The following is a 14590-nucleotide window of genomic DNA, read 5'->3' as shown; positions in this document are numbered from 1 at the left end:
GGCATCCGTCCAGCTTTGGAACGCTTATTAATAGACATGCCGGGGTCCCAGCCTCGTGTGTGTGCACACTTACCTGTGTACATTCTTGGCCCCTGAGTTTTCTTCTTTTTAATTCTTTTGTTTATTTAGTTATTTGGCTGTGCTGGGGTCTTCGTTACTGCATGCGGGCTTTTTCTTGCTGCATGCAGGCTCTCTCTGGTTGAGGGGAACAGGGCGCCGGCTTCTCATTGCAGTGGCTTCTCTTGTTGCGGAGCACGGGCTCCAGGGCACTCAGGCTTCAGTAGCTGTGGCACCCAGGCTCAGCAGTTACAGCTTGAAGGCGTCAGAGCACAGGCTCAGTAGTCACGGCACCTGGGCTTAGTTACTGTGCGACATGTGGGATCCTCCCAGACCAGGGATCAAACCCGTGTCCCCTGCATTGGCAGCCAGATTCTTAGCCACTGGACCACCAGGGAAGCCCACCCCTGAGTTTTTAAAAAACTCCTTCCTAGTTTGTAAAACTCGGTGGTACTGATGCTAAAGGTACTGGGCGACAAGAGACTGCAATTGCTTTTCCCAAAAAATGGGGAGCTGGTTCTCCTTTTCAGAGGAGGGCTTGTTATGAGGCTCCCCCACCCCCTCAGCTGCGGGGCGGCTTGTTCTTCTGGGGTGGCCGGTGGCACAATTACTGCCTGAGCCCACAGTGACAGATCTTTACGAGCTGGCTTCCTCCCACTCTCGTCCTCAGTGGGCCATCCTGAAGCAGCATCTTTCCTGAGAGAAAGAAGAGGGCTTGGTGGGAGCAGCCTTTTCTGTCCTTTTTTTTTTTTTCCGGCCATTGTATGCAGCGTGTGAGATCTCAGTTCCCCGACCAGCGATTGAGCCCGCGCCTCCTGCACTGGGAGCTTGGAGTGTTAATCACTGGACCTCCAGGGAAGTCTCCAGCCTCTTCCATGCTGAGTCTTGCACCTTTCTCCACTGACTTCCCCACTTTCTAACGCACACCAGTTTTGTGGTTAACCGGTTGCAGTCCCAAAGTAATTGCTGTTCCATGAGGAGGTCACACCTCCAGGCATGGAGGGCCTGAGAGAAGTGTAGGTAATTACAGGTTCCTGGGAATACTTGAAAAACTTGTTGGAAAGACAGCAGTGTGCTAGCAAAGACATTTAGCCAACGGTCAGGAATGAAATTTTGGAAAATTCTGCACTGCCACCACAATGCAGTAATTCATTCAAACACACACCCAGACTCGCACTCACAAGTGCCCCCCCACTGTCACACGCTCACAGTGCACACAGCTGGACTCTCACACATGCATACTATCACACCCATATTATACACATACGCATTGTCACTCACGTAGCCACACACTTACTCGCAAGTACACACAATCACAGACTCCCACAAGTAGGTCCAGACTTTGCAGAACAGTCTGCGCCACCCCCGGGAACTCTCACCAACTCCTCCCCCACTCAGTAGACTCAGGAAATTCATTTCTAGATGCCCACGCTCTTAGAGGCGCCTGATCTCAGAGATGACCACACCAGGGACTTCCCTGGTGGTCTAGTGGTTAAGACTCCGCGTTCCCAGTGCAGGGGGATCAGTCCCTGATCCCGGAACTAGATCCTGCATGCGGCAACTAAAGATCCCTCGTGCTCTAACAAAGTCCCAGCACAGCCGAAAAAAACAAAAACAAAAAAAGAGCCCCCCCCACCCCCAAAAAAGATGACACCCTTGGCCACACCCTTGTCTGCCTAAGCTTCGCCTTCTTTTCCACTTCTGCCAAGACACTTCTGCGAGATAGTGTCTCGCATTTTCTGTCTGTTGGAAAACTGCTTATGATTAGAGGCTGGGCATGACCAGCATCTGAAAGAAGTGAAAAGGCCCTTGTGAGATCAGCAGGCCCCGGGAAAGCTGGTGCAGGGCCAAAGCCCTGTTTCTCCAGCGGGCAGTGAGGCCTGTCTGCCCACTTCACTTCATCAGACCCTCACTAAGCACTGCTGTGCACAAGTGTGGCCAGGTCCTGCTTATGAAGAGAACTCACGTCTGGCAGAGGGTTCATGGATGGTTGTTCTGTCTTGGGTGATTTCCATTGTCCCGTCATCCAGAAAACATTTATTGAGATCTTTCCATACTTGATCGCGTCTTAGATTCTAGGCCAAACATCTCCTTTCCCCAGAAACACCCTCTCTCTTAAAAAAATATCTAAAGAAGACCCCTGTGCCCTTGATACTGTGCAGGAAGCTCAAAGAGGAATCGATTGACCTCAGTTCAGGGAAGACTTTCCCAGCAAGTGATGAAGAACTCCTGGCTGGGGTCAGGTCAGGACACAGGAAGCTCACTCCTTAGAGAAGCCTGCGGCCGGAGGTGCAGGGGCCTGGAGGGAGCAGAAAGAAGCACCAGGCAGAGAGCTGGGGCAGGATTCAGGGCCCTGATGGCCAGGGAGGAGGCGGAGTCTTCCTGTAGGGCAGCATTTAAGCAGGCAGTGTCCTTGGATGGGGTTGTAAAGCCCCCTCTGGCTGCCTTATGTGTAACAGACTAGAGGGGCGAGCCCTGTGTCTTAGTCCATCTGAGTTGCTATCACAAAATGCCATGAATGAGGTGGCTTACAATCAACAGAAATTTCTTCCTCTCAATTCTGGGTGCTGAGAAGGCCAGGATCAAGGTGCAGACTTGGTATCTTCTTACGACCTGCTTCTCATAGACAGCTGTCCTTTTTACTCTAACCACACTTGGCAAAAGGGCAAGGAATCTCTCTGGGGTCCCGTATGTAAGGGCACTAACCCCAATCATGAGGGTGCACCCTCATGACCTAAGCACCTTCCAAAGGCCCCACCTCCTGATGCCTAATCCCACTTCCTAATCACATGGGCATTAGGATTTCAGCAAGGGGATTTTAGGGGGACACAAGGGTTCAGACCAGAGCATCTTGTGTGACCTGGATGGACATTGGTGACCTGGGGCACTGAAGTTTGCTGGAGTTCCTATGAGCTGTTATGAAACAGTGTTGGCAGTGAGGTTGTCCCCACACCCTCCTTCCTCTTTTTCTGCAGCACTCACCTCCAGAGGCTCTTCTCCATGGCCCCAGTTCCAGTCCCTGCATAACACTCTGAGTGTCCAAAGGCCCCACTGCTGAGCCCAGGGTGCATGGAGCCAGCCTTACCATGGGAGCCAGCTCACCCGTCTCGGCCCGTCCTTACCTGTGTGCAGTGACAGCCACCCTGATGAAAGTGTTTATACCAGGGAGATTGGCTGAGGCTACAGATCAGGGCACATTTGTGTGTTGTGTGGAGAGTATTTTATCAGCAGTCCTCACTGGAATCTTCTTTCCTTGATTGTGTGCCATGCTTCACCTCGTCCTTAAATCTCATCCCTTTGGAGAATTTTTGGTTGCAGCAGGTCTTTGAATTTGGGGTTCATGTTCTTGTCTGCTTTGGGGCTGTCTGTGATCTTGGACAGTGGAAGGAAGTGTTCTGAGCCTCTATAACTCAATGGTAAAATAAAGATGATACATGATACACTTTCTATGCAGGGCTGCTGTAAAGAATAAAAATATAGTGCTGTGTGTAAAATGCTTAGCACAGGACCTGTCAGGGAGTTGAGTTCAGGGACTGGCAGCTGTTATCCCAAGGGGAAGATTAAAGTAAGTCTTTAAAAATTTTTTAATTTATATGTTTACTTGATTTTTGACTGCATGGGGTCTTCATTGCTGTGTGGGGTTTTCTCCAGTTGCAGTGAGAGGGACTACTCTCTAGGTGAGTGGGCTTCGCACTGTGGTGACTTCCCTTGTGGAAGACCATGGGATCTAGAGCATCCAGGCTTCAGTGGCTGCAGCACATTGGTTCAGTGGTTGCAGCTCTCAGGCTGTAAAGCATGGGCACCATAGTTTTGGTGCACGGATTTAGTTGCCCCATGGCGTGGAATCTTCCTGGACCAGGGATCAAACTCATGTCTCCTGCATTGGCAGGCAGATTCTTAACCACTGGACCACCAGGGAAGGCCTTAAGTAATTCTTGCTAAAGATATGAATGACTGCAAGGCAGTGACATACCCGTGATTGGGGGTGGGGGGGTGTGCTCTGCCCTAGGGAATAGCAGGGTGCATTGTCTGTTGAGGACTTAAAAACAGCGTGCGTGTGTGTGCTCAGTCGCTTCAGTTGTGTCTGACTCTGTGACACTGTAGACTCTAGCCTGCCAGGCTCCTCTGCCCATGGGATTCTCCAGGCAAGAATACTGGAGTGGGTTGCCATGCCCTTCTCCAGGGAATCTTCCCAACCCAGGGATCAGACCTGCATCTCCTGAGTCTCCTGCATTGCAGGCAGATTCTGTACCACTGGAGAAGCCCCTAAAAACACAATAAAAGAGGCTAAATGGCTGTCTTTACGTTAATATTGTCATGCACTGGCAGCTGTAAATAATGTCAATAATAACATATTCCTATCAGGGCAAAGCACTGATGCTGAAAGCTTGGTTTCTGTGCACTGGTGCTGAGTCGAATCTCAGAGGCAGAGTTTTGGGTGAAGTAGAAAAAGGATAGCTTTATTGCTTTGCCAGGGAAAGGGGGACACAGCAGGCTGTTGCCTCAGAAAACTGCATGTCCCAACCCATGGGGATTTGGTGAGGAGTTTTATAGCAGTAGGTCAAGGGTGAGCTTGCTGATAGGATTAGGGCTCAGGTGGTGTTCTCTGGAATGAAGAATGCTAACACCTTCCAAAAGCTCTGAAGGATTGGAGAAGACTCTTGAGAGTCCCTTGAACTGCAAGGAGATCCAACCAGTCAATCCTAAAGGACATCAACCCTGAATATTCATTGGAAGGACTGATGTTGAAGCTGAAACTCCAATCCTTTGGCCACTGGATGCGAATGTTAGGTAGGTAGAATAGGGAAAAGGAATCCAAAATGGCGGTGGCTACAAGACAAGGAAGGTCCGAGGACCACAGTGAAGACTTCAGGCAGAACAAACAGAACAAACAGCACTCCTGGCTAAGCCCAATTTGCATAGGGCAGGCCCAGGTGGAGGAAAAAACATATAAAAGGAGGAGCCAAAGCGCTTTCTCTGGGACTCTCTCTCCCGCGTGCGCGCACTCTCTCTCTCTCTCTCTCTCTTTTCCCCTCATCCCTCCCCATGCACTCCTCCACTCTCTTCTCTTTGAGTCTTGGATTCTCCTGCTATCTTCTAAATAAAATGGAGCTGTAACACTGATTTGCCTAAGAGCTGTAGCATGGTTAGTCCAAGACCTGAGAGCTGTGACGCGCCGAGGGCTTTAATGTCCGTTGCTCCAAATCTTTGTTGTGTCAAGACAAAGAACCGAGGAACATACACTCGCGTGACACGAAGAACTGACTTATTGGAAAAGACCCTGATGCTGGGAAAGATTGAAGGCTGGAAGAGAAGGGGACGACAGAGGATGAGAGGGTTGGATGGCATCAGCAACTCCACGGACAGGAGTTTGAGTAAACTATGGGAGTTGGTGATGAACAGGAAGGCCTGGTGTGCTGCAGTCCATGGGGTCACAAAGAGTCGGACACGACTGAGCAACTGAACTGAGCTGAACACCTTCCATTCATTGGGCGTTTTAGTTCTGTAAAGAGCTCGAAGACATTGCTCTGTGTATCCCCTGAGAAGGAACCAGGACCCTCCCCCAAGGCTGCACTACTGTTTCTTGGCTGCTCTTCTCTAGTTTCCGCATTTCCTCTCTTCTCTGATGAGCAGCTGTTCTAATCTGCCCTTTGCAGTTCAGGGAATATCATGGAGCCTGGAGTCTATTCCCTGCAAACAGGGGCCAGAAAGCCTTCCATGCCCAGGAGTCCCACAGGGCCCTGCTCGATTTTGTCGCTCCCTGTGCCCATCTCTGAAAGGCCGCTGCTGATGGGCATATGTGTCTGTGTATCGTTAAAGAGGAATGAATCGCACACATCGACCTCTAATTAGGAGGGAGAATTTGCCGCCTTTAAGCTTGGGTGGTTGTACCTCCACCCAGGCTCCTGGGTAAAGCATCCAAACCCACATGGATGTTGGCAACACATTTCTGCAAAGGCTGCCCACACCTTTTCTCTTCTGATACCATCGAGCACTCTGACTCAGCTCTGACACAAGTTCTAGCTCTCCAAGAAAAGCAGCAATTATGTTACTAGTATCATTGTTTTTAGAACCCAGAAATGTCACTCTTCAGTGACAGTGAGTTACTGTCGACTCACTGTCAGTGAGTTAAAATCGACTCCAGCCTGCATGACATTCCCAAGGAACCGAGAGACGCAGCAGCATACAGTGGCAACCCCAAGCATGCAACGTGACACTCACAGGTCCCTCCATTCCAGGAGTCGATTTGCCGGTAATCTGGGGACAGAAACCACTGGAGGCTTACATGGGGGTGTTGTGTTTCTCTGGGTGAGTTTTTGGCTTATACCGAGGCTGGTACCTTTAATCAATGGATCTTAAAAACCAGACAAATGGGGACTACTAAATACTACACTCCATGGGATCGCAGGAGCCAGACATGACTTAGCAACTAAACCACCACCACCACCAAATGCATTTCATGACATGCCTTAAAAAAGCTCTTCTAATTTTAAAAAGTTCTGATAAAAAAGAAAGAAACCATTCCTGCTCAAAAGTTTCCGGAATACTGAGATAAGGCTTGGTTTTCGTCCGGCCTTCTCCCTCCTCCTTTTCTGGCGAGCTCTGCCAAGGCAGGGCATTCCTAGCATTTTTGCTATTCTTCTAGTTAGAAGGGTGCTTGGGCTCATTTGGTGTGTCTACCCGGGCCCTCTGTTCTGCATCAAAGGCTGTCTCTCACACTGGACCTTTGAAGTCAGGCAATATTTCGGTGTTGGTGGGATTTAGCGTTTGCTCATCAAAACTCTGAAGAACTCATAGCAGTGCGGATATGACTCACCGAAATCAGACCTTCCAATGTCAAGGTCAGACTCCATGTTCCTTTTATTAAGAAAAAGAAAACAAAACTTTTCTCGGCTCTAAGTTTAAACTGCTTTATTAAGGTTTCAGTGTTGGGTAAAGGACTTCTGAAACATTTGCTTAGTCATCACTTGACTTTTTCCTCCTCCGATGGGTCCTCACAGGTATGTGCAGATCCTAGACAGGATGGGGATTCTGGGAACATCTGTAACTTGCTTTCCGCTCTACATCTCTCACTCATGAATCTTCCCATCAACGTGTTCTAAGGAACCATTGCCCAAGTTTTCCAGCACTGGAGCTGATGGTAATCTTTAGATACTAAAATTTTTCCTTCAAGCACTTCAAAAGCTTTGCCTCACTGCTCCTTCTGTGTTTTTAGGCATGGGGATTTACAAGTTACCGAAAGGTGGAATTTCTACTAGGAAATTATTTTCTTTCATGTTTTAAGATTGGGACTTAAGCATCGGTAATTCCAGGATATGAAGGTCCCACTGGCCACCTTTGCCCTGATGTTTACTGCTCTCGCCTTCTCCTTCAGGGAATTTCAGAATGGTTTGATCGCAACCCAGAGTAAGAAAAACATTTTGCCTTTTGGCCCAACATAACCACACACAACTAAAAGGAATCCGTTATTAAACAGTGTTTATCTTTACTTTGTATGATGTGCTTTGATGTTTTCTGAACTATTCTTTTTTTTTTTTTAATTTCTAATCGTGACTCACTAAACTGATTTCATGATGGGCCTCAGATGACAACTGGAAAACTTTGATTTGAGGGATCAGCCTGCACTTCCAATCCAGGAGAGAAAAGTGGAATAAAAACATGAGTGGGAGAGAGAAATAAAAGGGTGGGCGTGGGGGCGATGGGAGGTGTGGACTAGCTTTCCTTGTTCTTCCTCCCCATCCTGGAATTTAGCTCCTGTTTGCTAGGGACACCAGTGCTTGTCTGGCTGAAAGGTGTGCCCCTGGTTGCCATTTCAAAATAGAAAAAAACTAGGATTGAGGTGATAGAGTGGGGCTAACATTTTTTCATGATTTTTTTTAATAAAAATATTTAGATGGGGGCGGGAGAGAACCACACATGCAAAGAAATAACCATGGTCCCCCTCAGGTTTTCCTCTGCTTTTATTTTGCAAAGTCCAAAATAAGTGGGAGGCTAAGAAAAGATATTTATCACATGTAAGAGAGGAAAGTTCAAAAGTTAGCATCCAGCATCTATGAATCCTTCCTACAAACGATTTTCTAAAAATCCAAAGCATAACATGCAAAGGATAAGAAGAGGTGGTTCACAGAAGGGCTGTTTTGATTATTAAATTCACTGAGACATACCAAGATCCTAGAACAAGGCCCAAGTTCAGAGAAAGGGCTCAGTAAATATTAGCTGTTGTTATTTTAAAAATATCTTTGTTGGGGCTTCCCTAGTGGTCCAGTGGCTAAGACTCCACCCTCCCAATGCAGGCGGCCTGGGGTTCGATTCCTGGTCAGGGAACTAGATCCCACGTGTCACAGCTGAGAGTTTGCATGTTGCAACTAAAGATCCCACAGGCCAACGAAGACAGAAGATCCTGCAACTAAGACCCAGCACAGCCACATAAATAAAAATAAGACAGAAATGTCTTTGCTGAGGTATAATTTACATAGCATAGCGTTCACTTAAGTGTCCAGCTCAACTATTTTTAGTAGCTGTACTGAGTTGTGCAACTAGCCCATCAGTCCAGCTACAGAACCTTTCCATCCTCTCCAAACGCTTCCCGGTGTCCGTTTGTCATGGTCACTTCATGTCCCCAACCCTCAGCCTCAGAAAACCGCAAACCTTTGCTCTGTCTCTACAGGTTTGCCTTTTCTGGATATCTCACAGAAATGGAACCACATATTAGGTAGTCTTTTGCATCTGTGGTGTTATGATTTTTAGTACTAGTATTATAATGTATTATTATTTAATATTAAGTACTATTATTACTTAAAAAATACTGCTGCTGCTGCTAAGTCGCTTCAGTCGTGTCCAACTCTGTGTGACCCCATAGACGGCAGCCCACCAGGCTCCCCCATCCCTGAGATTCTCCAGGCAAGAACACTACTACTTAAAAAAATCCATTCATTAGTAAACATTTAAATTAATTGAATTTTTTTTGGGTATACTCCATAAAAAAAACCCAGTGAAGTCTATTTTCTCCAGGATGCAGTTATAATGTCACCTCTGTATAATGTTGCAAAGAGAATTTCACTATGGTACTCAGATTAAACAAACTTTTATTAAATTCTTTGGGGACTAACCAACCATGAGCTGGAATCTTCCTCTCCTGGGACCCCCGCCAGCAAGAGGGCCCGTTGTTCCCGAATTGCCGAACTTGGAACCAGCTCTTCACACCTCCGAAGACGGGTTCTTTTTTTTTTTTTTCATATTCTTTTCCATTAGGGTCTATCACATGCTGCTGGCTGTAGTTCCCCATGCTGTGAGATAGGACCTTGTGTTTCAAGGAGGGATCGTTCACAGACATGGTGCCTTGTTTTTTGCTCCTAGAAAAGGAAGTAATTTGCTTGTCCATATTTTCTCTGTCTCTTGGTAGATACACAAATGGGATGTGAGAATGCTGTGAAGTTGGGTGGTGAGGTTTAGCTGGACTCCCTCTGAGATTATTCTTGGTCTTTACCTGTGTGGGGGCTTCCCAGGTGACACTAATGGTAAAGAACCCTCTGGCCAATACAGGAGACTCAAGAGACGCGGGTTCAATTCCTGGGCCAGGAAGATCCCTGGAGGAGGAAACGGCAACCCCTCCAGGATTCTTGCCTGGGAAATTCCATGGACAGAGGAGCCTGGCAGTCTACAGTCCATGGGGTCGAGAAGAGATGGACACGACTGAGGGACTGAGCACGCAGCTGTGTGGGTCCCTAGATGACATTTGAGAAAAGGCTCCCTTGAACCAAGAAATCTGTGTCTTCAGGTGGGGAGGGAGAGGAACTCCCTTTATGGCCAGGCTTGTCCTAGGACTGGCCCAGCACGCCCTGGCCTCTTCACCCTGACGTCTCTCCTCCTCCTCAGTTTGGTCCTTGGCGTAATCCCTGGGGCTCTACCCTGGTCCACTCATTGCCCCTCCCGCCCCCTGCAGAAGGCTCACAGGGTCAGAGAGCCCCTGGCAGGCAGGGCCACACCGTCTGTCCCCTTCCGGGGGTGCAGCCCCACAGAGGATGGGAGCCTTCTGGGATGCGGGCAATGCTCACGGAGTCCTTCTGGGGAAGCTGATGGTGCCGCTGATTTTGGTTTCTGCTTCAGATGAGTTAAAAAACAAAACTGTGTGTGAAGACCACGAGCTGAAACTGCACTGCCACGAGTCCAAGTTTCTCAACATCTACTCTGCGACCTACGGCAGGAGGACCCAGGAGAGGCATGTCTGCTCCTCGGAAGCCGAGCGGCTCCCCCCCTTTGGTAAGTGTCTTATGTGGGTGCTATCAGGGTGCTGTTGGGGAGACTGGGGCTCTGGTCCCCACTGGCTGGTACCCTGGCTAGAGAGAAAGTCAAGGGCAAGGGGAACCACTCACCAGGGTCTGCCTCCTTCTGCCCCGCCCCCCACCGCTCCTTGCGTAATCAGTCTGTCTTTGAGTTAGTCTGCACCTCATCATTATTGAGTGCCTACTGTATGCAAGGCCCATTCCAGGCTTGGGAGATCATTAGTGACCGACAGTCTATCTGGAGCTGACCTTCCCGCAGTGGACAAGGATGCGACACGAAAGCAGATAATGCACGAGTGAATACATCACATTTCAGGTGCTGATAAGCATTAGGGGTACAAGCACGTGAGGAAAGGAGAGAGGGCAGGCCGGCAGGTGGGGGGTACTGCAGGGAGGCACAGGGTAAAGGGGTGATGGGCATGCTGAGCAGAGATGCGAGGAGGAGAGCTTGCAGACCCTGGGGAAGGTGTCCAGGTGGAGAGAAGAGCCTGTGCAAGGCTCTGAGCCTGTAGGCTGAAGAAGAGCTCACGAGTCATTCTGAGAAATCTGCAGTGTGGAGCCAAGACGACGTCTGAAAGGCCATCATTCAAGTGAAAGTGAGGGGGTTAGTCGCTCAACTGTGTCTGACTCTTTGCAATCCCATGGACTGTAGCCCACCAGGCTCCTCTGTCCATGGGATTCTCCAGGCAAGAATACTGGAGTGGGTTGCCATGCCTTCCCCCAGGGGATCGCCCCTCCAGGGATCGAACCCAGGTCTCCTGCATTGCAGGCAGATTCTTTACCATCTGAGCCACCAGGGAAACATTCCACCCTTCAAAGTCACCTTCTATTATCATTAGGGTTCTCCAGAGAAACAGAACCAGTAGGTGGTAGATAGATAGACTGCTTTTAAAAAATTGACTCATGCAGTTGTGGGGCCTGGCAAGTTTGAATCTGCAGGGCAGGTTGGCAGTCTGGAAAAGCAGGTAAGAGTTGATGTTCAGTCTTGAGTCTGAATTCCACAGGACAGCAGACTGGAAATATGGGTAGAGTTTTGTATTTCAGCCTGGAGAAAAGCTTTTTCAGATGACCTGTCTTTGCTCTTAAAGCCTTCCATGGGTCGGTTGAGGTCCACTCAGGTTATGGAGGGTGACCTGCTTTGCTCAAAGTCTGCTGATTTAATGTTAGTCATATCTTTTTAAAATTTAAATGCGGTGTTTCAGGTGTACAGCAAAGTGATTCAGTTTTATATACATGTGTGCTCAGTCACTCAGTTGTGTCTGACTCTTTGGGATCCCATAGGCTGTAGCCCACCAGGCTCCTCCATCCATGGGATTCTCCAGGCAAGAATACTGGAGTGGGTTGCCATTTCCCCCTCCAGGGGATCTCCCCACCTGAGGATCAAATCTGCGTCTCTTGCGTCTCCTGCACTGGCAGGTGGATTCTTTACCTTTTGCCACCTTTTACAGATTCTTTTCCATTGTAGGTTATTACAAGATACTGAGTATAATTCCCTGTGCTATACAGCAGGTCCTTGTGGTTTATCTATTTTAGATGTAATGCGTCTGTTAACTCCAGATCCCTAATCTATCCCATCTCTTTACTCCTGTGATAATCATAAGTTTCTTCTCTATGTCTAATGTCAGTCGTATCTTAAAAATGCCTTCGAAACAACATCTAGACTGGTGTCTGACCAAACCCCTGGGCACCGTAGTCTGGCTGAAATGACACACGAAGTGAACGATCCCAGTCCCCAGTCTGCAGTGGTGAAGCAGCCTCGCCTAGACCCTCCGTGTTACCAGGGAGAACAGACTCGATTGGGAAACAGCAAAAAAGGTGCACTTCACTCATCAAATCTGAAACGAGCTCCTTGATGTGTTAAATTGCTAGAGTGGATCCCTGGATCACATGTGAAATGAAACATTAATTTTAAAAAGAAATTCATGTGTAAGTGATATCTTGGATCTGGGGGGGAGGTGGGGGAAGGAAAGAAAGTGACCTAGTCACACAGGCAGACTCTCTAGAGGGAGAAGCAAAAACCAGTTCACAAGGAACACGTGTCCCATGTCTCCGAGGCCCCTCGCCCAGCATTCAGGGAAGGAAGGCCCTTGGTCGGGAGGGTGGAGGGTGTCTGAAGGGCAGCCCAGCAGACAGCAGAAGCAGCCTGAAGTGGGCATCTGGCCTCTCTTAATTAGCCCCCATTTTAACAGGCTTGGCTGCCATGTGGGTAGAGAGACACTCACGAGGGTGGCTCCCCCTGTCTGTCCATGCCTGGGGCCCCAGCAAGTGACCTGTGAGTTTGGAAACTCCAATTTCCCTCTCGTATAACATCTGCAAGCGTTCATGTCTCTACCCCGTCCTCCCTTGTTCCTGCTGCTGCGTTAGATCAAGGGACCATTGCCTGGTCATCTCAGGAGGCCCCCTGCCCCTAGACATGGCTTTCCCCCCAGGGTGGCCGGAGGCAGCCTTCTAAAGGGCCAGTCTGATCACTGACCCCTTGCACGTCCTTCAGGGGCTCCCTGTGTCCTCTAGTTTGCTTAGCTGAACAAGGCACCCCGGATAACTCGACCTCTATCTACAGAAAGGAATTACACTTCTTAACCTTGGTGTGGGGTCACTTAATATTAATCAGGGGTTCTTCTGAGCAGAAGTTGGTAGATCCACATGCTGGCTGAATGACATGTTCTGGAAGTCGCTGCCTTACATTCCTGGGAAGTTGCATTCAGGAGTTAGGTTAAAAGTGAAAAGTCATCAGCCAAAGAAAACATTAACAGACACTGTGGCTAAAAGACAGGTTCCCATGGAGAGTTCAAGGAATCCTCGGGTCAGTCGTGAATAAGCCTGTTGACTCGGGGAAAAGTCTGTGAATGGGACACTGAGCCCTTGGCTTGGCTGGTCAGTTTTAAAAGCTTGAAGCCCTGCCCGAGTCACATCGTAAAACCCCTGCCCTCTCCCCTCACCACCCCCACAACTGCATTCATGAGCCGACACCCAGTTTCAGAGACCCACAGGCGCTGAGCTCTGCCGTGTGAACGGGTCCAGGGGAACATGAAAGGGTCCTTGAAAGTGCCCATCCATCTCACCATCTTGGGTCCCTGTCCACTCACCATCTCAAATGCCCATTGATTTTTTTTTTTAGCAGCAAAAGCATTTTGTATCAGAATATAGCCAATCAACAGTGTTGTGGTAGTTTCAGGGGAACAGCAGAGGGGCTCAGCCATACATGTACATGGATCCATTCTCCCCCAAACCTTCTCCCACTCAGGCTGGAAGTGCCCGTTCATCTTGTCTCCCAGCTCCCTGTGGAGGCCTCGACTCGGTGCTCGCCTTTCGGGTTAGCACCGAAGGGCGGGACTGTGCATGTATGCGGAGCCAGGAAACCTTGGCTTCCTGGGCCAATGAACTTTCTTAATCTTACTGAATGCTAAGAAATTCTCTACTCCTCGGCACAGGTAAACTGTCCATGAAGGCTTTAAACCGCACTTGGCGTGTTTGTCCCACAGAATCGTCAGTTTCCCATCTGGTGTAAGCACACTTTAATATCCCCCACTTTAGAAAGCTGGACTCCCTCTTTTGACCCCATGCCCCTTCCGCTGCATCTGCAAGTCTTGTGGGCACTCCCTGCTCTCAGGATCCCAAATCCAGCCCGTTTGCTCCCAGCCCACTCTGGACTTCTCTCATCTAGACCATCTGGGCCTCCTCCCTTCTCCTTGATTCTGTTCCCTCCCTTAGCCACTTCTTTGTTAGCAGTTGGAAGGAGCTTTTCTAAGGCAACTCAGATCACAGCCCCCCACTCTGTCTTCTGTAATCAGAATAAATCCAGTCCCCAGTTGTGGTCCCGCCTCTGGAGCCCTCCACACTCATTCACACCACAGTGCCTTTGCACAAGCTCTGCCTTTGGGCTGGGATGTTCTCACCCCACATCTTTGTATGGTCAGCTTCGTTTCATCATTCGGGAGTCTGCTCGGACATCATCTCAGAGATCTTCCGAGGCACCCTGCCACCATGGCACCTCGCCCTGGTCTCCGCCTCGAGCTGTCCTTGTCTGACTGTCTTCACAGTCTGGAGTCACTTAGGTGCTTGTGGTCTCTCTGCCCAGGAGCAGGCCAGCACTGCAGAGGTGCTGTGTGTCTCTGCCATGAGGATTCCCAGCCAGCAGAGCAGGGCCTGGCCCAGAGTAGGTGCCCGAGTGAATCTTAAGCCCCATGAATGAATTAGAACCACCCCTACCCTGTTCCTAAGTGAGGCGCCTACGCTGGGCTCAGCAAGTG

General features: G+C 49.2%; 1 protein-coding gene across 7 annotated transcripts in view; it reads left to right on the top strand.

Moving 5' to 3' along the window:
* The window catches only part of EVA1C (eva-1 homolog C), a 128778-nt gene that overhangs the window by 56923 nt on the left and 57265 nt on the right, over positions 1–14590 (top strand). For all 7 annotated transcript variants that reach the window (XM_070367128.1, XM_070367142.1, XM_070367118.1 and 4 more), the window contains one exon: positions 10165–10317. In XM_070367128.1, the coding sequence (XP_070223229.1) occupies positions 10165–10317 (153 nt within the window). The remainder of the gene's footprint in view (positions 1–10164; positions 10318–14590) is intronic.

This window comes from Bos mutus, chromosome 1 (genome assembly GCF_027580195.1).
Source record: "Bos mutus isolate GX-2022 chromosome 1, NWIPB_WYAK_1.1, whole genome shotgun sequence".
NCBI lineage: Eukaryota > Metazoa > Chordata > Mammalia > Artiodactyla > Bovidae > Bos > Bos mutus.
Note: the sequence above shows the minus strand (reverse complement) of the source record. Positions and strands in the feature narration are given on the sequence as shown.